Source organism: Sminthopsis crassicaudata, chromosome 1 (genome assembly GCF_048593235.1).
Source record: "Sminthopsis crassicaudata isolate SCR6 chromosome 1, ASM4859323v1, whole genome shotgun sequence".
Taxonomy (NCBI): Eukaryota; Metazoa; Chordata; class Mammalia; order Dasyuromorphia; family Dasyuridae; genus Sminthopsis; species Sminthopsis crassicaudata.
The window spans coordinates 33,224,260-33,250,823 of NC_133617.1; the positions used below are offsets into that span (position 1 = coordinate 33,224,260).

At 38.9% G+C, this 26,564-nt stretch overlaps 1 protein-coding gene across 2 annotated transcripts in view; it reads left to right on the forward strand.

The window, feature by feature from the left end:
- Positions 1-26,564, forward strand: part of KNTC1 (kinetochore associated 1) — an 88,150-nt gene that overhangs the window by 22,222 nt on the left and 39,364 nt on the right. Inside the window, exons 14-36 of one of the 2 annotated variants that reach the window (XM_074298486.1) lie at positions 40-83; positions 181-246; positions 356-431; positions 1,786-1,911; positions 2,006-2,095; positions 2,582-2,635; positions 6,608-6,669; positions 7,293-7,404; positions 9,130-9,273; positions 9,467-9,523; positions 9,618-9,719; positions 11,548-11,667; positions 11,764-11,907; positions 12,139-12,237; positions 13,055-13,158; positions 13,803-13,902; positions 14,587-14,721; positions 15,177-15,296; positions 16,324-16,396; positions 19,565-19,632; positions 21,956-22,236; positions 22,911-23,083; positions 24,129-24,226. In XM_074298486.1, the coding sequence (XP_074154587.1) occupies positions 40-83; positions 181-246; positions 356-431; positions 1,786-1,911; positions 2,006-2,095; positions 2,582-2,635; positions 6,608-6,669; positions 7,293-7,404; positions 9,130-9,273; positions 9,467-9,523; positions 9,618-9,719; positions 11,548-11,667; positions 11,764-11,907; positions 12,139-12,237; positions 13,055-13,158; positions 13,803-13,902; positions 14,587-14,721; positions 15,177-15,296; positions 16,324-16,396; positions 19,565-19,632; positions 21,956-22,236; positions 22,911-23,083; positions 24,129-24,226 (2,448 nt within the window). Of the gene's footprint in view, positions 1-39; positions 88-180; positions 247-355; positions 432-1,785; positions 1,912-2,005; positions 2,096-2,581; positions 2,636-6,607; positions 6,670-7,292; positions 7,405-9,129; positions 9,274-9,466; positions 9,524-9,617; positions 9,720-11,547; positions 11,668-11,763; positions 11,908-12,138; positions 12,238-13,054; positions 13,159-13,802; positions 13,903-14,586; positions 14,722-15,176; positions 15,297-16,323; positions 16,397-19,564; positions 19,633-21,955; positions 22,237-22,910; positions 23,084-24,128; positions 24,227-26,564 lie in introns of both variants that reach the window. The other variant, XM_074298492.1, reaches the window with a different exon arrangement.

Below are 26,564 nucleotides of genomic sequence, written 5' to 3' on the forward strand. Positions count from 1 at the left end.
GTAAATGCTTAATCAATGCTGGTTGATTGATTTTTGTAGGACACAATTTACCTTCTGGAAGGAATTTACGAAAATGACCACAAGTAGGTAATATTTTCTATTTCTTCAGGCAGTCTACACTTGTCTTTCTTCTGAGCAGGGAACTAGAGGGATATTTCTAATGATTGCTTTTGTTTTCAGCTCCCCTGAAGGCTCTGTTTCCATTGTAGTACTTAGGTGTCTAACAGAAGCTTTACCAGAAAATAGGTAATTTCCTTTTCATGTTAATTAAGGAAATGGGCTTTAATTAACTAGTTAACAATTTTTTATTAATAGGCATTGTGTATTTTACTGTCTTTCTTTTCTAATTTTCCAGATTGAGTAGATTACTTCATAAGCACAAGTTTACAGAAGCTGAAAACTTTGCCATCAGTTTTGGACTAGATGTCGAGGTATTGGACTTCAGTGGCAGAAGTCACAGCAATGGGTGGCAGATTGAGTTTGGTTATTAGGGAAAACCTTCTAGCAATTAGTGAGCACAATGAGCTCTGTTGGGAGGAATATAGGAACACCTTAAGGGAAAGCTGAAGGAAAAAGGAGGGTCCTATTGGGACGGGGAAGGGTAGGACCTTCGTGGCTTCTTTGAGCTTCCCTACTTTTTCTAGTATCAGTTACAACATTGGCCATATAAACCTGCTGGTTTTAGCTAGCACAGAAATGTTGACATATCTTGAAGAAACAATTGTAGTGTCAATTTTTTAAAATTCTGGCACTTATTAAATTAATAAGTAGTTATCAAATATCTGATAGCTCTGCCCCGTGTTTGAGAATGTGTGAAATACAAAAGTATTATAATAGGCCCTTTGGAAGAATTCATGATCTGGGCTGCATCTCGTGGAATATAATTTTTTATAATGCAAGAATATAAAAGCATAGATCCTCAACCATTTGGTGATTAAACTAGGGACCAGGAAACTATAGCCCAAAAGTCACCTCTAGCCTGTTGCCCAGGGGACCCCATTTTACCAAATCCTTGTTTAAATCTATCATTTCATGTTTTTCCCTCAATTTAAGTACAATAATGCCACTGATGAACCTGGTGACCCATATGAAGATACGTCAAGACCAGTGGCTTTGTCAGTCTGGGGTGTCCTTCCACAGAGTCACTTGTCATGGCAAAAGAGCCATTTTTAATTATATCTCTTTTCTTGAAGTTACTCAAGTATTGGGTTTTCCCTCTTTTCCTATTCAGAAGTTACATGTGCCTGCCATGTTTTCTCCATATTCTGAGCCTCAGAAATGGAAATTTTATTTGGGAGGAAGGTATCAAACTCTTGGGTTGATTAGGTCATTCACAAGGTAGAGACCTCACTCAGAAAGGTGGTGCAATTGGATTCTTTGATGCCAGTAGGATTCTGACTTAGAAAACCACAAGTAAACATTTTTGTATTTAATGTGACATAAAATAATATGTAATAATACTTTTTATGATATTTGTGATTTTTTGTGATATTTATGTTGTTTCCCAATTATCTTTATTTTTTCAGTCAGTGTTGACCAAGGGGCTATAAATTTGTCTCCTCTGCTTTAAGGCCACTAAGAAATGCTGGGAGGTGGGGCAGCTAAAAGGGAGTGCCCTGGCCCTGGATCAACCTCAGACACTTAGTACTTCCTGGCTATGTGACTTTGGGCAAGTCACTTAACCCCAATGTCTATCCAAGAAAGAAGGAAAAGAAGGTCCTGCACTGTTTTAGCAGTTTGGTGTTTATCACTGCATGAGCTAAAATTGTTCTGTATATTTAACAGCTTGTGTATAAGGTGAAATCAAATGACCTGCTGGAAAGAATGGCTTTGTGTTCAGTAGGCACCTGTGAACCAACAATTTGGCAGCAAGTTGTGGATGAAGCTAAAGAAAGTCTATGTAAAATCAAGGTATGTTGTTCATACCATGTACTTAGGATATGCTAACTTAGTGGCCTGCATTTTGAGGGTCTCCAAGTCTGACAGCGAATCTTCTGCCACACAGGAGGACCAGTTTGTGGTGGATTACTGCCTGAAGGCGCAGTGGCCAACCTTCGAGACAGCTCAGGAGATGCTGAACTATGCCAAAATCAGAGTAAGCTTTTTTACAGCTTCTTTTCCTCTTTGTTCTCTGGGTCCCTCTGGGCTGTAGGGGGTGTTCCAGGAGGACTAGCATCTCTGGCGTGAAGGTGACCCAGCCATTTTCAGGAGATGGCATAGTTTATCATGAGACAGATGTAGTGTCAGCTTTTAAAAACCCTAGTGCTTTTTAAAGCGGGAAAACACGGCATGTAGCCATTCTTAATTATATCTGTTTTCTTGAAGATACTCAAGTATTGGAGGTTTTTCTCCCATTTCTATTCAAAAGTTACATATACTTGCCATGTATTCTCCATGCTCTGAGCCTCAGGGATAGAAACAGTTGTTTTAAAGGTAAAATAATTTGTGTTGATTAAGGAAAAAATTTTTTTAATACTTTAAAAAAAAAACCCAAAATATTCTCTTGAAAGGAGAAAATCATGTGGCTCTCATTTGGTCTCATCCTAATCTTAACTGTATATTTCTTTTTCAAATGTCTTAGCTTCTGAAGAAAGAAGATAAAATGACCACTACCTTTTCACATAGCTTAACAGAAGTAAGTAATAAATGGCAGAGTGTCTGATTTGTCTAAATGTATATTTTTTACTAAGGTTTGCCTTGTGTTCTTACTGATATACTTTTAAAATTTATCCTTGTATAAAATGGAGTACTTTCTTTTTTTTTATAAAAATCTTTTTATTTTCAAAATATATGCATAGATACTTTTCAACAATCACCCTTGAAAAATCTTGTATTTCAATTTTTTTATGATCTCTTTGGAATGCAGGCTCAGTAGAGACTGCTGGATCAAAGGGTGTGTGCACAGTTTTATAGCCCTTTGGGCAGCATTCTATATTGCTCTCTACAATGGTTGAATCAGTTTATAACTCCACCAACAATGTATTAGTGTTCCAGTTTTCCCATATCCCTTCTAAAATGGAATCTTTTCAAATGTCTGAAATAACTTGATGTTATTTTAAATTAATCTAATATTTGTTTACAGCTGAGAAAAAGTTTACAGCTTATTTACAATGATTTTCTTCTATTGTGATTCATTATTGATCAGAAGGATCAATAATAATGACAATAGCAATGTTTGCATGACAAATTTCCCTATTACTTATATTTATTATTTTTGACAAAACAATTAGCTCAGCCTAACTCATTTGTTGCTCTAATGACTTTTATATAAATCAATGTGGAGACTTTGGAGTAATTGATTTTGAAGGGGCCATGAAAATACTTTATGCTTCATGTACTATTAATAACATTTCAAGGAGATATTAGACATTCCACTGTGTTAAAATGACATTCTACTTAGAGGGCTTAGAAATAATTTTATCATATCAACATTTTCTAAGTAGTGTTAAATATTGTCATGCAATCTCACCAGCAGTAGAGTCAAAAATATGTTAATGTATATGTGTACATATGAGTATGTACATATGTACATACATCTGTATGTACATTTCATATATCCTTTAGTGATCTGTGATTTCATCACAGTCATTCCTTTTCCCACAAATTAGCATACTCTTAGACTTAGTAGCTGGTTTTTAAGAATTGCTGTAACGAAAAGTTTACCCTGATGCACATTCTTGTGGCAAGTTTAATTGGGATGATCCTGGTACAATATATATTTGGTCCTTCACTGGACCCATACCTGAAGTCTTTCCAGCTTGGCAGAAATTTGCCAAATTTCATTTAACCAACATAATTTTAAGGACCCAGACTCACATTTGTACCATAAAGATGCATCAAAGTTAGATTTCTAGTGTAGATTTCCTCTAAGAATGTGTGTCTATCTGTCTCTGTTTCTGCCTTTAATCCAAGACTTCTGAAATACTCTATATTTTTAGTTTTTAACATTGTATGGAAAGGGAGGATTATGGGAAGATGGTGGAGTAGGCCAGTAAATTTCAAACTCTCCGGATTTCCTCCACAAACAGAACAAATTTGTGCCCCAGGGCAAACATAGATAGGTACAAAATTAAGACAACTTGAGGCAGAACAGGGGTCCTCCTGTTATAACTCAGGAAGATCCTAAAAAGACCCCACCTTGGTGTGAAGTGCAAGTACTTCCAGGGTATCTTCAATATTAAGTGGGGATCCCCCCCCCATTGGGGCTTGCTGGGTTTGGCTGGAGCTTCAGTGGGAACCATAAGAACTTTCACCTCCAGGGCCTGGAAGACTGAGTGAATCTCACTTGATTAGGAAAGTAGGGTCCAGCTGTGCTGCAGAGACAAAGCTCTGGGCCAGAAGGAACCAGTGAGCTCAGAAGCAGTGGGTTGGGCACTTGGAGGAAGGGGTGCTTTTGGTTTGGGGTTCTAGATCAGAGGGGAGACCTGAAGGGAAGCTAGAGGCACCACCCCAACCCCACGATTAGAGATGCTTATACCAATACTTATTTAAAAAAAAGAATTGGCAAAAAAAGAAAGAATTCACCCATAGAACTTGCTATGGGAATAGGGAAGGCTGGGATTCATCTTCAGAGGAGAAAACTGAAGTTAAAAAAAAGCTTCTCCTAACCCAAAGAGTAACAGTGAATAGTTCCCTGCCCAGAGAGAATTTATAGAAGAACTCAAAAAAGAGTTTAAAAATTAAAGGAGAGTCATTAAGGAAAAACTAAAAAAAATAAAAATAAAAACCATCCAAGAAAAACAAGATGATGAAAAAAAAAGTTAACCAACTAGAAAAGGAGATACTGCATCTTAAAGACAAATATAACTCTTTGAAAAGTAGAGCAGAGGGAAGCCAGTGAAACTAAAAGACAAAGAAATAACAAAACAACATAAAAAATGGAAAAAAATAGAATAGAATATGAAACATCATGTAAGAAAAACAACAGATTTGGAAAACAGATTGAGAAGAGAAAATATAAGGATAATTAGACTATCTCAAATCTGTGACAAAAAAAAGAACCTTGATACAATGCAAGAAATCCAAGAAAATTGTCCTGGAGTGACATGAGGGGAAAGTAGAAATAGGGAAAAAAAATCCACTGGTCACTATTTCAAAGAGACTCTGTGGAAAACATGTAGGAATATCATTGCCAGATTTTGGAACCTTTAGATCAAAGAGAAAAATTTGCGAGCAAGAAAAATTATAGCTGGAGCTATAATTAGAATTATATAGGATTTAGCAGCAGCCATCAGGTTCTGGAATCATATATACTGGTAATCAAAAGAACTAAGCCTGAAGCCAAAAATATATCTAGCAAAATTTTGTTATTGAATGGGGCGGGGAAGAGACATTCAGCAAACTTGCAGATTTTTCAGTATTTTCAACCAAATGCAAATTCAATAGAAAATTTAATATATAAGAAGAGCCAGTATCAAAGATCAATTTCAAAAACAAATTGTTTATTTATTTTTTACACAGAAATGTATATTGTATGTTTAAAAGTGACTTCAACAATTGGGTAGAAAGATTGGGGCAGAATTGAGTATGATCTGACTCTTAAAACCTGAAACCACCTAGGAAAAGCTAAAAATAGTAATTTTGTTATACAAATGAAGTGCAGAGGAAGAGTAAACAATGAAGCATTAGAGGGGGAAGAGGACTTGCAGTTTTGAAAACCTCCTCACATCAGGAATGGGTTAATTAGGCAACACTACATATATACCATGAAGAGTATAGCACCCTCCAAAATTTATAAAGAAATAAGGGGTGAGAGTTGTGTGAAGAGTGTTTGAAGCAAAGGATGGGGAAAGAAGACAAGGAAGGGATCCATGGGTAGTAGGAAGTTAAGCATTGGAAGGCAAGTTAAGGAACAGAATTAAAGCAGAAAAGTTAGCAGGGATAGGAAAGAAAAAGTATACATAAATTCTACAAGGATCAGAAATATAATTTATTAGGAAAAAATATGGCTAGTAATCTTTGATTTTAGACAGTCAAACTTAATGATTCAATCAAGAGAGAAATCTACATGTCAGCTATAATAATATTGTTTTAGATGCATGTTTACATATGGATAAATGCATGTGGATATATATATGTGTGTGTGTGTCTGAAGTACATGTAGATATGTATGTATGTTGCTCTATGTATGTGTCTATATAGACATATGTGTATGGGGCAGGTTGTGTGGGTGTGTCTATGTATATATATAAGTATATACAAATATATCTGTGATTAGTTATAGCCTGTTTGGGGAAGGGGTGAGGACCAAAGGGGAAAAAAAAGAATAAAATAAAATATGCGCAGCAGAAAACAAAAAACCACCAACAAGGATAATTTGGACACATGAATGAAATTTGTTCTATATTTTATATGTGTGTATGTGTGTGTGTGTATGTATATATGTGTGTGTATGTGTGTGTCTATACACACACACATATATATATATATATATATATATCTCCTTTAAACTGATAATTTATTGTTATATATTTTGCATTCTCCCCAAAGTTTTGTTGGAGACATGACAATGTTCTAGTTTTGTTTTAGTTTTCCTTTTTTTTTTTTTAATTAAAAAAAGAGAAATATTGCAAGGAAACAATATATATTTATCTTATTTCTATTATAGGTATTAAAAGCCCGTGCCAAGTTGGCTACTTTTTATGGAGCATTTGGACCAGACAAATTCAGGTTTATATTTTTACCAGTTTTTAAGTTTTAAGTTATGTATTAAATCTATAGGATGTATCATAGATAAATTATTTTTATTAGCTAAACTGGAAAAGGGGAACAGAATTTGTTTTCTGGTGACTCAAAGCAATATAGAGAATTTTATTTCCTGCTAAATGGTCAAATATGAATGCCTTATGAAGAAATAAAAAATTCTTTTTAATATTCTTGGTTAGAATTTTCTCCCCTCTCCCCGTTTCCTCATATTTTTATCCCCGTCTCCTTGCTGTTTCTTTTAATCTGTATTTGTTGATCTGCCCAAATATTGTTTTTTAGTCGGTATGACTCATCGCCCCAAATCCCTGGGATTTTCTTGGCAGTTATATTTGAGTGGTTTGCCAAGAGTTTCTCCATTGGGTCCCCATTTTACAACTAAAAAACTGAGGTAATTAGGAGTTAAATGACTTGCTTCAAGTCACACAGGTAGTGTCAGAAATCAGATTTGAAATGAGATCTTCTGACTCCAGGCCAATGCTCTAAGTACTCACCACAAAACCCATCTATCCCATATGTGTCATATGTATAATTCATATTATGGAATAATTTTCTGACAAATTATTACTTTTTTCTTTTTGCTATCCTAGTGGAGTCCGTTGGATTGAATTTCTGAAAAATGAAGATATTCTAAAGGATATCTATCTTCAGCTAAAAGAGGGAAATCTTTTTTGTGCACAGTTTCTTTGGCTTCGTCATCGAGTAAGAAATTTTATATTTTTATTTGAATTACTCCATAGCTTATGGAAAGATTATTAAATGAACACTGGAGATTAACCTTGCAGGAATGACATGTTGAATTTAAATTTCTTATCACTTGGAGCAAATAATGTTTTATCCCAGCTCATTCAAAGATGTAAATTTGCTCTCTGGTTATGAAATAACTTGGAAGCTACAATATGGCTCCATTATAGTTGTTGAATAATTGATTCATTACTCTGACTTTTTCTCATTTGGTCCAAGTGTTCTTTATTGTTCAAACATAGATTTGGAGTCTTTCGATCTATAATGCACTATCTTCCCCATTGAAAGTAAAGTGGAATTTTTCTTAATTCTTTTGAGATTACAAAAATGACCCAAATGCATTTGTTTGGAGATTAATGAAAGTATCTTCAGTAGCATCAGTGAGACTCAGTAGCTGCTTGGGGTGGGAGATGGATCATGCTATAATGATAACAAGTTGAACAAATAGTTCCATTGAGCTGTCCAGAGGCAGCCAAGTTTTTGGTGACAAAGCACTTTCCCATATTTCTTCAGAACAGCAATATATATCTCACCCACCTCCTTTTTGCATTGTCATCCAGCTCGCTAGAAACTCAACAAAGTAAGACAAACCTAGAATCCTGATTCCACATGATTGTTTTTTAAGCACCTTTAGGTATATAGGTCATGACTTTCCCTAAATGGACAGTATGAAAACATTTAACATTAATTGTAACATCTTAAAATCTTTGTTCTTCTATTGTGAAAAGCCTTAAGTCTGATACTACACTGGGATTTGAGGGCCCATTGCATCTTTTATGTAGTTACCCTCTGAAATCAATGGATTCAAAACCCGCAAGTGCCTAAGTTCTATATTGATAGAAAGCTTGATCCTTTCTCTACATTGGGATTGTATCACAGGTTCAGAATCAATGTGTGTGTTATTGCTACCCTCAAAAATAATAACTTTGCTCATGGTTTGCAGCATCTTGTTCTCACAGGAGACATTATGAACATTCAGTAGTTCATTGCCATCAGTGAAGGTAATCCCTCTCTTGATTCAAATTGCTAGCTCACTTCCTTCAGCTTTTACCCTAAATTGTCTGTGGAACTTCTTACATGTACGAGACTTCTTTGTGGGAATCCTGCTACTTTTCTTGATCTTGGTATACAGCCAACCATCCACCTGCGGTTCTGATTATAAAAGATGATATTTGCAGCATGCATGTGCTCATAAGTCATCCTTTTTGTGATCTCTTTTTTTCAAATAGGTAAACTGAGGCACAAAAGATCACATGACTTGCCTCTGAGTCATAGAGCCAGTAAGAGTCAGAACCAGAGAAGGCTCTCTCTATTTGTTTGCCATCGTTCATTATATCCATTGATGGTAGAATGGCAGAAAGCATTTATTATCTCAGGCACTCTTATGTCTTATATTATTGTGTCTGTCACTGTAAGGTTATATTAGATATTAGTCTTGAGCTCAAACCCCCCCCTACTTAAACTTTGTCCTTCTTAGTGGGTGTCGTGGCTATGTTCTGGGAAGATATATTGATCTTGAAGTTCACAAGGTGCAGGCCATCCTAGGGGAGCAATCAGCTTGTACGTTGTCCACTACTGGAAGACAGGGCGTCTTTCCTGATGGCTCGCTGTTCTGCTGATATAGCTCTCCGTCAGTTTGCGTAAATTCTTAGGACAAACCCAAATAATTCACTGTGTTTTTAGGCAGATTTTGAGAGCAGATTTGATGTGAACAAGCTGGACACTTTGCTGAATTCAATTAGCACAAGTATCCCCATGCGAGAGCTTTGTCTGTGGCTTCAGAGTGACGTGATTCCCTTTGTGAAAAGAATCTTACCAGATGGGCAGGTAAGCATCTGCTACTCCCCAGCTCAGCCTCTTGGATCTGCTTCTTTCTCTTCTTCCTTGGCTTTTTCCTTAGAGTACATTCATTTAACAATAGTTTGTTCTTACTGTATTTGGAAATGGGTTTTTTTGGAGTTTTGTGTACACACAGGGACAAGAGCATGCATTTAGTTTGAGAACAATCTCTCTCTTTCAGAGAATCCTTGCAAAATGGTTGGAGCAAGCAGCAAGGAATCTTGAATTAACTGATAAGGTAATAAGAGTGTAATTAATACTGAAAAAGGCTCTGTGTAATTCCTTTGTTGGCTCTCCTAGTGATCTCTCCTGGTATCTGATATTGTTTACAGGCAAACTGGCCAGAGAATGGACTTGAGGTGGCTCAAGTGTTTTTTATGTCTGAAAATCCAGATTCCTTAGGGTGGACGTCTTCCTGCCAGTCCATCGTGTTGGTATGATGTTTAGATGATAATGTTCAGTTATGTAGCAGAAAGGCCCTGAGAATTTCTGTGAATCCATTGTGGGGAATTGGGGCATCAGGAAACAGGCAAAGAGCTCTTTCTTATCCTGTGTTCCCAGCCCTTCTGCTTTTTTCTTCTGGATGTAGAGTTTTAAAAGTATTTCATTAACTCATTTTCTTGCCCACTTGAAATTATTCAAAAGAACAATACAAATTCCTCCATTGAAAAAACAATATGACTAAATTTAAAGGGAATATTTGCCACTTAGGAAATATGATAAATTCCTTTTGAAAAGTGAAATCCTTAGTAGAACCATGGTTAACATTGGTTTTTCAAAGCTTTATTAGTCCAGCTACAACCTCAATTTGAATGATTAAGCCATGCCGTTGTTCGTCTCATCATTTTGAAGATTTTGTGGCTTAAAGAGCAAGTTTCCAAAAGGACTCACTAGAAGAATTTCCAATGGACTTATTATCCTTAGGACAGCATTGTTGAATATGAAAGATGAAGTTTCATTTCCAGTACACGAACCTCAGGGAATGGAATTCTTTATCCTCTATGGATTTATTCTGAAATTAGTTAAATATCTGTTGTTTTTTCTGTCTCTTGAACATTAAGTTCTTAGTACCTCATAAGATGGTGTTTGATATTTCTTGGGGAAAATTTCTTTACTTTCCTCTTAGGGGGGAAAGGAAGGGAATAAAGAATTTATATAGTACCTATTATGTTTCAGGTACTGTGCTAAGTGCTTATCACAAATATCTATTTGATCTTCATGATATCCTTGTAAGATGTAGATATTAATAACCCTATTTTATAGATAAAGAAAGTGAGTTGCACTGATGTTAAGTGACTTGCCCGTGACTGTATATAGTCAGGATCAAGGGCAGGATTTGAAGCAAGTCTCTTTGTCAATGCTAGCATTTTTTTCCAGTATGCTGAATGCTAGAATAAGATGATTAGATGATTCAGATTCATGTGTAAGATTTTTAAATTGTCAAATGAAATTTGACAAACTTGTCAAATTCAGAAGCTGTCATAAGTTAATTTAGTTTAAAATACTTTGACAAAAATAGAAGTCTCATGTTGCTGATTTTTTAGCTCTTAAACTGACAATACTGTCTTATCCTATCAAGTGAAATATTATACATAAAGTGCTCCGAAAATCTTAAAGCACTATATAAATATGAGCTCTTTTTATGTTGTTTTTAATAATGAGGAGGAAAAGACTTGCCCTGGAGAAAGGCTTCTTTGATGGGGACTTGAGCTTGAAGTTAAGAGAGTCAGACGTGCATTTAGGTTTAAATCGTGCCTCTGACCCCTACTTAGTTGTATGACATTTATATGTGTGACACTATACTCTGTGTGCTGTAAGCAACTCACTGGCATTTATCTACCATGTGAAAAACATGTGATATCTTTCCCCAGTGGTGACAGAATCATGGATCCTTGATAAATTTCCATGTTAGTCTAGAGTTATCCTAAGTCTTCTAGAAAAGTAAACTACTTTAAAAATTATCTTTGGCCTGGGTGAGTATACAATGAAAGCCTTTTAAAAAAAAAAATCCTTTCAGAGTGAATAAATGAAGGAATGTAAAGAAAAGCATTTGTGAGACACTAGGGATACAGATGGGAGGAGGCAATAGCTTTGCTCTCTTTCCATATTTATTGGGGGAGACAATATGCGCTACCTGTAAAGGAGGCCCACTGCAGGGCAGATGACAAGAGCAGGCTGCCCTTGAGAGGGCCTTTGGCTGATGTGTAAGAGCTAATTCTGTAACATATAAGATGCTTGTGTACTAACAATGCTTTATTTCAGAAAGATTATCAAAACATTGAAGAAGTCTGCCATTTGAGGAACTTGGTGAATAGCCTGCAAGACCTTATCAAACTGTACAGGAAATACAAATGCAAGTTGGCTCTCTCTGAGTTTGAGAAGGTAAAATGCTCGATTCCATGAATGGCTACCCTCACAGCACTCTTGCCTCCTGCTCAGAGCTTATCAGATCAAGGTCTTCTGTCTTCTGACTTTTAGGAGAACACTACCACTATTGTGTTTCGGATGCTAGACAAAGTTTTGGCCCCAGAACTTATTCCTTCCGTCTTAGAGAAATTTGTAAAATTGTACATGAAGGAGCATAACTTGGAAGAGGAACCACTTCTTTTGCTGTACATAAAGGTGAGCTTCATCTCTTACACTTTCATGTGCAAGTTATGTCCTGGACGCACACTAGGTGTTGGACTCCTGGACGTTCCTAGATATCAGCTCTGGGGTTTCTCAGCACACTGCTGGTCCTGAGAGTGGATTGAATCTTATCTCAAGAATTATGGGGTTTTCCTATTCAGCAGCCATCCCTTTGTGTTTGTAACCAGTTAATTTTTCTTCCCTGATTTATTTCTCATTTTTCAGGATATGTTGGAGAGATGTAGTTGCAAATCTGCATCACTCTTTGAGACTTCCTGGGAGTCCAAAGCCATGGCGATTATAGGCTGTTTGTCTGATGTGGATGTAAGTACCCACTACTCAGGAGCTGGGGTCTACTGCATCTTGATTTCGGTTATCCGTGCTACAAATAGCTGCTGAGCACCTGTTATGTGCAGAATGCTAAATATAAGGATAGACAGAATGGTCCCTGCCTTCAGTAATCATACAATCTAGTGTAAGAGATGAGGCACATCCATGCATAATCATGTTAAAAGGCAACGTGGGGTAAATGTTTTATAAATAAATATCTATATATAATAGATACTAGAGAATTTCTGAGGAGGAGTTTGCTTCTGCCTGGGGTATAAAAAAGCTTCAGGGAAGAGGCAGCATTCAGACTAGCCCTTGAAGGATGGGTCAGATTTTGATACCAGAGTCATAGGAGAGAGGATCTCAGGTACCAACATGAGTCGAGATATAGATGGAGGAAGTCATGAGATGGTTGGGCAACTGCAAACAAACCAGCATGCTTTTGAAGTATGAGGTTTTAGAGGTAATTTAAAAAGATGATGATGATAATTTCTGGAGAGGTAGATTAGAGGCAAATTATGGAGCATCCTGAATTTGTAGAGCTTTAACTGTGCAAATGAGTGCGTTGGGAAACTTGTCTCTTGAAAATAGCAATTTCTTTTAAAAAATGAAATCAGAATATTGTTCACAATAAATACAGCAAAATAACCCTAAGGTGGCTACATGCATGCATGGTAAGTTGAAATAACATGCATGACTTGTTTAGAAAACTTGAGACAGGGAGATGTGAACAAATAGTGGGATGAAGTTGAGGGGAAGGCCTTGCACTGCAACATAGGGATTTCTTGTAATGGCAGCCTGCCTCTTGTAGCTCATCTTTGACGCCGTGCTGCAGATCATGTATGGGGCTGTAGTGCCCTGGAGTACAGCTGTAGAACAGCTGGTGAAGAAACATTTGGAAATGGACCATCCCAAGTAAGAATCAATTTTGTTAAACCTATAATATTTAGGTCATTTCAATGGGCAGTGTTAATACCAGTGGGCAGCTTGGTGGCACAGTGCACAGAGTGCCAGACCTGGAGTCAGGAAGACTCATCTTCCTGAGTTCAAATTCAGCTTCAGACACTTTGTAGCTGTGTGATGAGTCACTTTACCCTGTCTGCCTCAGTTTCCTCATCTGTTAAAAGAGCTGGAGAAGGAAATGGCAAACTACTTCACTCTTTTTGCCCAAAAAATCCCAGATGGGGTCACAGAATATCAGACATGACTGAAAAATGACTAAACACTAACACTAATATTGGGAGAAACTGAGGAAAGCCCCCAGCAAGTTGGAGGACCCCTGGGCCAGATCTTTGGGAGAATATAGGCCCCCTAGGGAGGACAGGAGTCAGGTGGTGAGCTTTCTCCTTTGGGGCAATTTCTTCATCACTCTGTGGAGCTTGGCACATGTCTGCTGATTGAATGAATGAGATCCCAGATCTCTCTGAGTGAGGGAGCTAGGGGAAGGATCTAGTGACATTACATTTGTAAAGTGCCACACACAGTACCCCCCGGCACATAGTAGGTGCTATGTAAAAATGCTAGCAACTGCTCACTGTACAAGGACCTTTGTTTTCTAGAGTGAAATTGTTACAGGAAAGTTACAAATTAATGGAGATGAAGAAACTTCTACGAGGTTATGGAATAAGAGACTCACATCTTTTAAACAAGGAGATAATGGTAAGGAACGGTCCACACTCATTTACCTCTTTCAGTTCCCTCTGTTCTTAGCAGCGTCATAGAAGCCGATGGGGCTCTTTTCCTCTAAAAGCGTCATTTGGGGACGCTCTGGTTCCAAGGTTAGGCTCAGTCTCGACTTCTCCAGTGACATAGGACACTTCTGGCCCTCAGTTTCCTCAATTCTGAAATGAAGCTGATGGCACCATAGAGTACCAGGCCTTGAGATAGGAAGCCTTATTGGCTGTGTGATCCTGGGTAGGTCACTTCTCCCTGTGCCTCAGTTTCCCTGTCTGTCAAATGAGCTGGAGAAGGGAATGGCCAGCCACTTCTGTATCTCTGCAAGAAAACCCCAAATGGGATCATTAATAGTTGGATGTGACTGAAACAAATGAACAATAAAAAAGTATACAAATTGAACTAAATAGTCTCTAAGGTTCCATTTAAGATTCAATAGTTTGTGATCTATAATTACTGTTTTTTAAAATAGATTAAAAAATGTTTTGTCATTTTTTTTTTTTGGAGTAAGAACTTTATCAGCTCTTTACTTATGTTAGAATCATAATTGGAGACCCTTTTTTAGAATATACAACTTCCTGAGGTGTTCTGGATTCTCTTAGTCAGATTTCTTTACCCTCACAGCATAATTTCCTCCCCCAAATAAGATTGATTTGTGCTTTGTTTCAGAGGGTCATCAGATACATCCTTAAACAAAATGGCCCAACCTCTCTCGAAGATGCTTTAAAGGTAGCTCAAGCATATCTGTTGTCTAAAGATGAAATCTACAGCTTAAGGATCATCGACCTGATAAGCAGAGAGCAGGTACGTTGGCTTAGAGAGCCAGTGAATTGCGCTGACAGATGTGTGAGCCATGATTCGGGGGTGAAGGAGAGCCCGTGTTCTTGTGGCTGTGGCCACTGAGAGTAGCTTCAAATCTTTTATTTCTTATGGGCCCAAAACACCACAGGCAATCATTTCTGATGTCCTATCTTTGTGCCCACAGGTCCAAAGTATGGCAGGTCTCACTTCATATTGGTGGATCTGTTTTTTGGTGATTCTTAAAACCAACACAGCAGAAACTGAGTTTCCTTTCAGCATGGGCTTGTGTGGAGAGCATTTGATGCTTGTAAAGCCTTTTAGTGGCTCTTCTGTCTATGCAGATTTGGCCTGTTAATCTGTATTCTCTTAAAAGGCTCTTACAAAAGATAAAGCACTGGAACAAATTGTATCCATTGTAAATGACGTCCATTTTTGATATTTTCATGTAATGTTTAAAGGGTGAAGAATGCCTATCCCTCTTGAAGTCCCTGCCTCCTGCTGAAGCTGAGAAAACTGCAGAAAGAGTGATTATATGGGCACGCTTAGCGCTCCAGGAAGAGCCAGATCACTCCCAAGAGGTATTATTTACATTTGATGAGCGTCTTGAGAATGAGAATCAGGCTATGCTTGGCAATATTTGCATCTGGTCACATAGATTTAGAGACTAAGATCTATCTTTTTTAATTTCATGAGTGGATTAAGGACAATTTCTAGCCAGATGTCCTGAGTTATAGGATAATTGCTTATTTTCTTGTGATTTGGAGTTGAGCATAATCCCAGAGATGAAAAAATCTGAAGGGCCAGCTTGGGGCTTTGGACCCTCCTTCCCACTGTCTCCTGCCAATTAAATAACAAATGTGTAAAATGAGCTGCAGAAGGAAAGGACAAAACCATTGCAGTAGCTTTACCAAGAATACCCTAAATGGGGTTACAAAGAGCCAGATATAATAAATCAGCTAGTCAACAAATCAACAACAAATCCAAACTAGTTTATGAAGCACTTCATATACCTATGGGAGCAGTGGAAAGATTGCTAGATTTGGGGTCAGAGGACCTGGATTTGAATTCTGGCTTTTCTAGTAACTATGGATTGGTCTTTGGCTTAATCTCTTTCTTGTTATATGTAGTGAGAGGGGGTGGGCAGCGTCCAATTGAAATCAATCTCTAACCAAAATGGTTGATTATGGTCAGAAACTCTCTACAAAGAACATTGCAAGGAATGAGTCAAGAAAAGAGGAAGAAGGCAGCCAGCTAAAGACCTTCACAGGAAATGGGAAAGGGTAGCTCCTGTGTATTCACTGCAAGCGTTTACCAGGCATTTAGCAGACCAGACAAGTTACAGCAAGCACCATTGGAGGATTAACAGGAAGAATTTTTTTTTGAAGATTGCAGAATTCTTTCAATGCAATTGTACCTAACCTAAAGTATTTATAAACAGATTGTTGGAGCTCCTGTTTGTCACAGGTTTTTTAGTTTATTGTTAGGATAATATTAATGGGACTTTTTTTTTTCTTTAAAACTGTTGTAGATTTCTGAATGTATTTTGCTTTTTGTTAAAATTAATCTAAGATGGAAGAGAATTTCATTGAGTCACTTGCATTTCAGGACAAGATACAGAGGATATCCATAGCAAGGACAACTGTAAACATTATCAAAGCTCTACGTGACATTCAAAAAGGCAAGTTTTCTGTTGTGATTTTTTTTCTTGATGTAGCATAGAGACTTTTTAATTCTTTAATGGAAGCTTGGGACTCTTTAATGCTACCAGCTTCTGCATTTACCATCTGAGCTTCCTTCATTTTCCCCATCCCCTAAGATTAAACACCTTTTCTGCTTGTCTCTAACCTTCCTCGTTACCCATCATCCAAATACACCAGCCTTCCTGTGATCTCCCCTTGTTGTGCCCTCCTAGGGCTGCCTCATCCCCACAAGGCCTATTCTCCCTTGTTTCCTTGGATCCCTTGCCTTCCTCTTCCATTGAATCACGTTTCTTGTCATCCTTGAGCTCATACTCTTCCCACCTTCCAGCATTAACCTGAGCTTGGAACACTCCACATTTCTCCTTGGACCCTTCACTGCTGACCCGCTGCATCTCATGCGCCGTAGCCTGAGCTGGCCCTTCTTTGCTCCATCTACCGCTTCTAGGCCCTTGCTTAGGCCATCATTGCTCAAGAACTTTTTGTTGATGTTCTGGCCTCTCTTCTGCCTTGTGATTCTTAGATATTCTGAATATCCTCCCACGTTTCCTAACCACCTCTGCCTCCTTTTCACCCCTTTCCTTCTCTTCTGGTTAGTCACCTTTCTGTCAGTTCTGTCAGCTCCCTCATCTCTCCAGTTTGTCCTGAATCTGGGCCTTCAGTTACCCTTCTCTTTTGCCGCTGAACTTGCTCAGTCACCTGCACTTGATTCCACTGCTTCCTCTCCTGCTCTCCCCTCTTCCATGGGCCAGAAGCTTCTAGAGAACAGGACCCTTCCCTTCTTTGTGCCTAGCTCTGTACCTCACCACCTCAGTGTTTAATAACTGTTTATTAGTTCATGGTGGTGCCCCAATCTGCGCTTTTAAAGGAGATTCAAGATAAATCTCAATATTTCATCACCGCTTGTCAGCTTTACTGGCTCATCCAATCAGGAAGGGCCTTCCCTCTGACAGACTTGGGCACTGCCCTGTCTGCCTCCTGACTCCCTTGTAGGGATCATTGATCAAGTTAGCTAAGAACAGGTGCTTGGTCCCAGGCCTCTAAACTTGTTCCAGGTCTTTCCCCCTGTGCTGTCCTTCTTTTTCCATGGGATGGTGATCCCTTCTCACTGTTTTCCTGACAGAGTAGGGATATATATACTCACAGTCAACTTTTGTGATGCTGCTTATGTAAACCTGACTTAAATGAGGAGAAGCTGGGTTCAAATCCTGACTCTGGCCCTTGTGAACTGTTGGGTGGCCCCTGGCCACCTTGCTTGATGTCTGGCTTCCTTCAGTCTCTCTCCACTCCAGTGTGTCCTCTTTTCAGCTGTCAAATTGATTGATCAAAGTCACAAGCTCAGCACACTTCTGCCCCCATTCAGCCAAATTCAATCACTCTCTCTTACCTTCCAGCTCAAATAGGAATTGCTCTGTTTGGCTTCTAAAGCACTGGCCAAGGCTTAACTTTCCAGTCTTCTTACACCAGTTTTTTTTTTTAAACTTCCATATATTCAGCAATCTAGTGACATTGACCTCCTTGCTATTCCTTACACAAGACACTCCATTTCTCCATGCCTACAATGCTCTCCATTCTCATTTCATTTTGGCTTCCTTCCAGTCTCAGCAAAAGTCTCACTCTGCAGAAAAGCCTTTCCTGGTCTCATTTAATGCAAATGGTTTTCCTCTCTTGATTTTCCTTCTTTCTATCCCTCCCTCCCTTCTCTCTTCCCTCCCTTCCCTCTCTTCCTCCCTTCCTTCCTTCCTTCTTTCCCTCCCTCCCTTCCTCCTTTCTTTCCCTCCCTCCCTTCCTCCTTTCTTTCCCTCCCTCCTTCCTTTCTTTCCCTCCCTCCCTCCTTTCCATCCCTCTCTCCCTCTTCCTCTCCCTTCCTCCTTCCTTTCAGCAAAGGAATAGGGTTAATGACTTGCTTAGGGTCACACAGCTAGGAAGTGTTAAGTGTCTGAGGCTAGATTTGAACTTGGGTCCTCCTGAATCCAGTGTTGGTACTCGATTCACTGCACCATCTTGTTGGCCCCTTGATTTTCTCCAGTTTATTCTGTCTGTATTTTCTTTGTACATAGTTGTATATGATTGCTTTCCCCCATTAAACTGTGAACTTCATGGAAGTATAGACTGTTTTTGTCTTAGTTGGTTTCCCCAGGCTCAGCACAATGTCAGGCATTCTATAAAGATACCTTGACTCAGGTGGCAATTTAGAAAAACAACTTGAATTATCTGTATGTCATAGACGTGTTCATGGCAAGAGTTCACAGTACCTCTTGTCTGCTTGTATGCCTTCATTTTGTGATATGAATTATCCATGGAGTCCATTGATTGCCTAATTAACAAGCCAGAGATAGTTCTCTGCAAATTTTATTTATGCTCAGAGTTCAAGTTCATCTGTATGGGAGGGAAAAAGTCAGAGAGCTCAGGATTCAGCAGTCTTACATAGAATGGAAATATACAAGCAGGTTGGGTTGGTGGAGTTTTGCAGAAAGCAGGAGGGAACGATAAGGGCATATCTGTGTCATAAGGGAAGAGGAGAGGATTCTCAGGAGTCAGGGAAATTTATGTGCCAGCTTGGTTTGCAGACTTCAGCATTCATGTATGACCTGTTTGCTTCAAGCAAATAAAAATGTTGAGAAAGAATCCAGGCAGAATTTTTCTTAGCACAATGGCAGCAAGACTTCTAGGCCAGAAATTCTTTTGTCACAATATAAAAAGCAGCGAACTTTTGATCCAGGCCATCCTTCCTTGCTCTCTAGCCTTCTCCACAGCTACCTGCCTTCTCCCTCATTTGTGTGTGGTCTGGGAAATGCAAACTCAGGGCATTGTTAACCTCAGCCAGGTCAGTAGGAAAATAACCTTGTTCTGAGAGCAAATGCTACAATTCATTTCCAAATTTAATATCAGTGAGTTTAGAATTTTCTGTCCCCTTACTTTTAATCCTCTGTTCTGTTCTTTGTCTCTAATCATACTGAATGATTAAACTATTGGTGGTCTACTTCATCCTTTCTGCCTCAGTGCTTGAGTAAATCTATTAAAGATGATTGAAAGGAGAAATAGTCAGTTACGTTTTTAGCCATCCTTTCTGATAGAATCTGTCAATGTGCGCATCTTAAGATTCTTGTAATAATTTGTTGCTGCTATTTTTAAAAATTTAATTACAGAAAACCCTCTGAAGTTGTATGAATGTGATGAAAACTTAAAAGTATTTAAAACCATTAGGAGCTTACAGGTGAGAGATCCGAGTTACGGGTTCTGTTTATTATTTATTATTTTATCTGTACACGCGTGTGTGTGTGTGTGTGTGTGTGTGTGTGTGTGTGTATTATTTCCTATAGTGTATATATTATTTCCTATATATATTTTCTGTTCCTGTATGTATTAAATTTATGTAGATATAGATAGAGGTGTGTGTATACATGTAGTAGATATACTTATGTAGATATGGATAGATATATAGACAGATAGCGTGTGTGTGTGTATGTGTGTGTGTGCGGATGTATGTATACATACATATACACACATATATATATTATCTCCTCCAATGAGAATGTGAGTTCCTTGAGAACTGGAGCTGATTCTTCTTAATTTTCCTCCCCCTTGATTGCCCCCTGATAAGTAAATACATTGTAAGCACTTTTTCATTAGTTCATTCAGTGCTTTTACTCTAAATAGAGAAATAATAGTAAAGACAGGTTCCAAAAGCCATTCTTATTATATACCATTTGATATCAAATGTATATAAGAACTTTAAGTGGAAAATCCACTTTATGTTAAAAATAAAGCTACATAAAACATAGGTAATATGCTGGTGCTAAAAGTGCTAAACAAGTAGAACTTGCGTCTTGGCCAACAATGTTTGCATTTGTCCCCCAGCTCAAGGCCATTGGTGGCCTAGGTGGAAGAGCTTGTTTCATGGGACAGAACCTCTTGGTGACAGCTAGGCCTCCATATTGTCTGAGGCTTCATGAGCTTAAGATGTTTGACTTTGAGTCACATGGTCTAGGTGGAAGAGGACCCTGTTCTTCCCAATTCCAGGGGAGTTCTTGTGCACTCTCCTTGGGGCCTCTATGTCTCAAGAACCAGCTCTCAGTGGGTCCCAGTAAGGGGGGCTGCACCTGCTCCAGCCTTTATCTGGAAGGGGATTGATTGGTCGACTATTAAATGTAAGCTGTGGGGAGACAGATCCAATCTTGCAGAGTTTAAATACAGATTCCTTTTATCCATGCATAAAAAATAAAGCTTTGGGCCTCTTGTTATTTGTCATCAAGATCTTGCTCTTTGTTTTGTTGTCTTATAAGTATTCTAATAGTCTACAGCACTGTTCAATAACCCAACACTGTAAAAAAAAAAACAGAGACAGAGAGAAGGATTTATTTCCCTAAATATGAGTTTCAATAGTACAAGTCCTTTACATGAGCCACACAGACCTACTGGTCTTAGCTTCATTTGCACAATTGAATTTTAAAATCTGAGCAACTCTTCCAATAAGCATTTTGTAAGCACCTGATGTGGCTCAGTAGGTAGAACCCTGGGTCTAGAGTTAGGAAGCCCCAGACACATACTTGCTGTGTGACTCTGGACAGTCACTTCAATTTGCCTTAGTTTCCTCATCTGTAAAATGGCCTAGAAAAGGAAATTTCAATCAAAGACACTCTAGTGTCTTTACCAAGAAAATCTCAAATGGAAGCACAAGAGGGATTCAGGACTGAAAACAATTAAAGAACAATGGAGAAGCATCTGTTCTGTCCTAGACCCTGTGACCAGGTCACTTTGCAATTTCATAAATCCCACTGGCTTCCTATTGCTTCTAGAATAAAATGTAGTGAGGATTGGAGGCAGTTGGAATTAAGTGACTTGTCATAGAGCTAGTGAGCGTCTGAGGTCGCATTTGAACTTAGTCCTTTTGGCACCAGGCCTGGTACTTTACCCACTGTACCAACTGCTACTCCCTGTGGAGTTTTTAAAGCCCCAAACTTTCTCTTTCGAGCTCTCTTGTCCACAGGGAAAGCCAGACGGACTTCATCTTGGTTCCTCATGCACGATGTGCACTGCCTCTACTCTCACCCCTTCCTCCAAGGCCCCCCTATCCCTGTCTTCTTGAAGGACGCAGGGCAAATTCCACTTTGTTGGTGAAGCCTTTTGAGATCCCTCAGTTTTCAGTGCCCCCTCTAAAGTCCCCTTGTCTTTGCTTCCTTTTTATTGGTTTGTGATTTCTGTTTTTATTTACTCTTGGCATACTTCTAAATCTTTGGAGCCTGCCTTGTTGCAGTGTAAATAGGGATAAATAGAATAGGATATATAAAATAAATAGAATAGGGATGAGTCTGTTCTTTGCCTTTGTATTCCCAAGACTGGATTCAGGAACTGACACAAAAAGAACTTCATCCATTCTCTGTGCCTGATGGTTTGGGGACAAAGACAAACATGTCCTACTGCGATGGTGCTCACTTCCCATTGAGAAGTGTGATTCATATCAGAAGGGTCTTGACGGGAATGAATAATAGGGGGTTGCTAACAACTTGGGGATCCCATCTTGTTTTCTTTTGTCCCAGGAGGATTTTGAGCTCTTCCTTCCATTTGAAGACTACAGGAATCATTCACTAATAGCTGGACTTCATGAAGAACCCATTAATACTCAGGAAATTTCCCAGGTTTGGCAAAAATCCAGGAAGACCCCAGAGGAGGCCCCTCCAAACCCAAAGAGTGCATCTCTTCGATCGAGTTTGTACAGACAGACTCTGTGTCTGCTGGTGTCAGAGGAAGACCTGGAGGCTGAAGTGGTATTGGAGGCCTTAAAGTCGGGGAGAGTTGAGGAAGCCCTCCAGCTCTGCAGGTGACTGCAGGGGCTGCCCAGTGATCTGAAAATGGCAATGGCTTCCTCCCATTATGTAGCTGAGCTCTTCTGTGAAAGCATTTGGGTAGTGGTTGTCATGCTGGCCTGTTCCACACATATAAGCCAGGATGTCACTTTGACAGTAATAGCACTGGACAGTAAGGGCTTGGTGGATAGGACATGAGAAGGGTTCAAATGTAGCTTCAGACACTTAGTGCTGTGGGATCTTGGACAAGGCACTTAATCCTGTTTGCCCAGAAGGTGGCCAGGGGCTCAGTGGGCAGAGTGTTGGGCCAGGAGTCAGGTAGCTATCGAGACTCAGAGGATAACAAAGGACTAGACCAGGATCACATGGCTAGGAAGTATTGGAGGCAGGAATTAAGTGAGTTCTCCACACCTCAAGCCTGCCTTCTCTCTACCCACAGAGCAAATTTGCCCTTCCAAGATCAGGGACTAAACTTGTCCTATGACACGGGCCTCGGCCTGTACATACTCAGCGTTTACTACCAAAGCCAGAGATGAAAAAGGAACGACATCTGAGTCAAAATGCTTCTACCGGTGTTGCTTAATCTCTGATATTGATAGTGTTCCTTTAATACAAGCAAAGACAAGGACCGCAGCTCCCAAGTCCAGCGCTCTAACCGTGTGCCTTCCCTCTTTTCTTTTTTCCAAAGGGACTTATTTCAGTATCACTGCAATCCCAACACGGGAAGAGTGCTAATATTGACATGTCAGAAACTTTGTGAGATATTGGGGGCAGATGTTCCAATAACTGTTCCTGAAGGGTTGAACCTTCCTCTGGAGATCCATCAGCTGGCGTGCCAGGCCGCCACCATCTGTAGCCCAGGTGAGGTTGGAGTGCTGTTAACATCAAGGAAGCTTTGAGTGCTTTCAGGCTCTCTGCGCTCAAGAAACTAAATCAAATAGACACTGGCCTTATTTTACAGATTGGGATTTCAATTCTATTGTTCTCTCCTATGAACTCTTGATTGATATTTCAAATGCAGATCCTTTTATTGCTGACCACAGAGGAAAAGAGATCCTGCTCTTCCTAATGGGTGCCTCTCTCAGATGCTGCCATCTCATACCTTAATCATCTCATGCCTTAATTCCCTCTCTTTACTTCTTCTCCTTATCTTTGTCTCTTATCTTTGTCTCTTTGGCCCAGAACCCTGCCCTCCCACCATTTTAGCTGCCTTCTGGGTGCTATCTTCTCCCAATCGAATAGAATGGGAGCTTCCCCAGAGTGGGGAACTTTGTTTTCTTGAATTTTTATCTTCAGTGCTTAGCCCCATGTCTGGCACTCAGAACTTTCTTTGTTAATGTTCTCTTTGTTCTATCTGTCTTGACTCCATGTCTGTCTATCCATCCATCTATCTCTATATATATCTGTCTACCATCATCATCTATCTTGGTTCAGCTTTGTAGGCTTGAGAAAAGTTTTGCTTAAATCCTGACTTTCTTTTTTAATTTAACTTTCTAACTAATTTCTTTAAAAATTTTTGATGTTCTTTATTTTTCACTTCATTTTTATTTCCATACACATCTGTTTCTTTTCACTTCACTGGAGAGGCACATTCATAACATAAAATAAAAAAGAAAGAAAAAGAAGGAAAAAACAGTTCTGCAAAATTAACCAAAAAAAACCCCTACTGGATCTGACAGTATATGCAGTGTTCCATACCCATAATCCTTCACCTCTGTAGAGAAGGAAGGGAGAGAGACATCTCATTTTCAGACCAGAGTGCCAGAAAAATGTTTCATAGGAAGGCAATAATAACCTCTATTCTGTTTTTCATTTTGAAAATTTTAAATGGAAATGGCTGAATAAATGTTTTAGGTTAAAAGATTCTTAAATTTAGACTGATGATACATCTTTTAAATTCTCCCAGATTTTTTATTAGATGCTCTGGAAATGTGTAAATATACTTTAACTGCCATGGAGATTTACAGACACTGCCAGATGGAGGACTGTGGAACTCTAACAAAGGTATTGTCTATTTGAATTTCTTATTTAAAAAACTTTTATCTATACCCATTAGCCTACAGTGTTCCATTTTTAAGTGACTTGCAGAATTGTTTATACTAGTTCCACTAGTCTGAGAGGGAAAAGTGGAAAGAGGAAGTCAGATCCCAGACTGAGGAGAAGCTGGAGGCATTAGGTCTAAGCAGCTTTCCTTGAAAGGGTGGGCTGCACTCCCCACTTTTTCTTATTTGTATTTTACTACTCCTGACCCTTGAAAGGATCTAGGTTTCTCCAAAGTCATTTGAGACAAATATAAGCCTGATACTCTATTGGTAATACAGCAAATGTCCTGATTTTTGTTTTTATTCAAAAGAATAGAATTAGCAAACTTATTTAAGTCAGTGAGTTTAACTTTACTCCCGACAAGATTCTAGGAGATATTATTAAAGGGATGGTTTCTGTGCAGCTAGGGCAGGATCCTTGACCCTTTTTACGTCTTCATCCCCACCCTACCATCACTACCAGTTTAGTGGCATCTGGGATCCCTGCTCAAGATCATGGTGGGTTTTTTTAAACAGTAGTATTTTGGTTTTCCAAAAATCATATGTAAAGATAATTTTCAACATTTGTTTTTGTAAGATTTTGAGTTTTAAATTTTTTCTCCTTCCATCCCTTTCCTCCCCTCTACCCAAGACAATAAGCAGTCTGATATAGGTTATACATTTAATGTCATTTTAAACAATTCCATTAATCATGTTGTGAAAGAAAAATCAGAATTAAGGTAAAAAAACAAACAAAAAGAAAGGTGAAAATGGTAGGCTTCAATCCGCATTCATTCTCTATAGTTTTCTCTCTGCTGCGGATGACATTTTCCATCCCTAGTCTATTGGAATTGCCTTGAATCACTGCATTATTGAGAAGAGCCAAGTCCATCACAACTGATCATCACATAATCTTGTTGCTGTGTATAATGTTCTCTTGGTTCTACTTATTTCACTCAGCATCAGTTCACGTAAGTCTCTCCAGGCTTTTCTGAAATCAATCTATTCATCATTTTTTTTATAACAATAGTATTCCATTACCTTCATATATCAAAACTTATTCAACCATTCCTGAGTTGATGGGTATCCACTCGGTTTCTAGTTCCTTGCTATCACAAAAAGAGCTGCTACAAACATTTTTGCACATATGGTCCTTTTCCCTCTTTTATGATCTCTTTGGGTTATAGAATCATGTTTTAAAACAATCAAAGGAAATGCCAAATTTCAATATTCTTTTTTTTCCTTTGAATTTATGGACTCCTGGACAAGAATGTATGATCTAGATCAGGACTTCTTAAACTTTTTCTACTCATAATCCTTTTTCACCTGGGAAATTTTTATGTGACTCCAAATATGAAGGTATATAAAATAGGTAAACAAATCAAACATTTACTGATATTATAATCGTAATTTTGCAACCCCCACATTCAGATATGAGACCCCATGTGGGGTCATGAAACACAATTTAAGAAGCTGGGAGCTAGATGAAGAGCCAATTATCTCAAAGAACAAGCTTTATCACCAACAAGTTATTTGTTGCCAGGCTATTTTATTTATTAATATGATGGCTAAACTGGTAGGTTAAGGGATTGCAGTTGATATATTTTATCTAAATCTTAGCAAAACATTTGCCAGAGTCTATCTTGCTGTATTTGTAGGAAAGACATACATGGGCTGGGCAATAATAGGATTAGCTGAATTCAGAATTAACTGAATCTGGGGTTCTTAAACTATGGCCTGCAGGCCAGATGCAGCCAACTGAGGATGTTTATGCAGCTCGCCAGATTATAGCAAATGGGCTGAGGGGCAGAGACAGAGTGTGAGTTTTTGTTTTTACTATAGTCTGGCCCTCCAACAGTCTGAGGGACAGTGAACTGGTGTTAGGATTACCAGGTGAGAACTCAGGTTGTCTGGACAGTGACAAGGTGAGAATTCAGGTTGTCTGGACAATTACAAGGTGAGAACTCAGGTTGACTTGACAGTTCTCTGGCTCAGACCTTTGGTTTGGGCCTTTAAAGGGAGTTTATACCTTAGGAATTTAGGAGGAGCAAGCTCATTGGTTGAAGTGGTTCTTCCCAGAAGCCCTTGCATCATCCCACGCCCATTCTCTGGGAGGATAAAAAGAGGCAACTTTGAGCCTGGAGAGCAGTCTGGACTGGGGAAGGACAAGAGCTGGAGGAGATTCAGAGCCAGGATTCAGGAAGAAGAGGAGGCTGGCTGGAGGCTCCAGAAGCCTCCCAAGAAACCTGCTCATAGAGGAAAAGATTATACAGAAAAGAAACCTCCTCCCAGAGAAGGATTACAACTGAGAGTCGATCAGA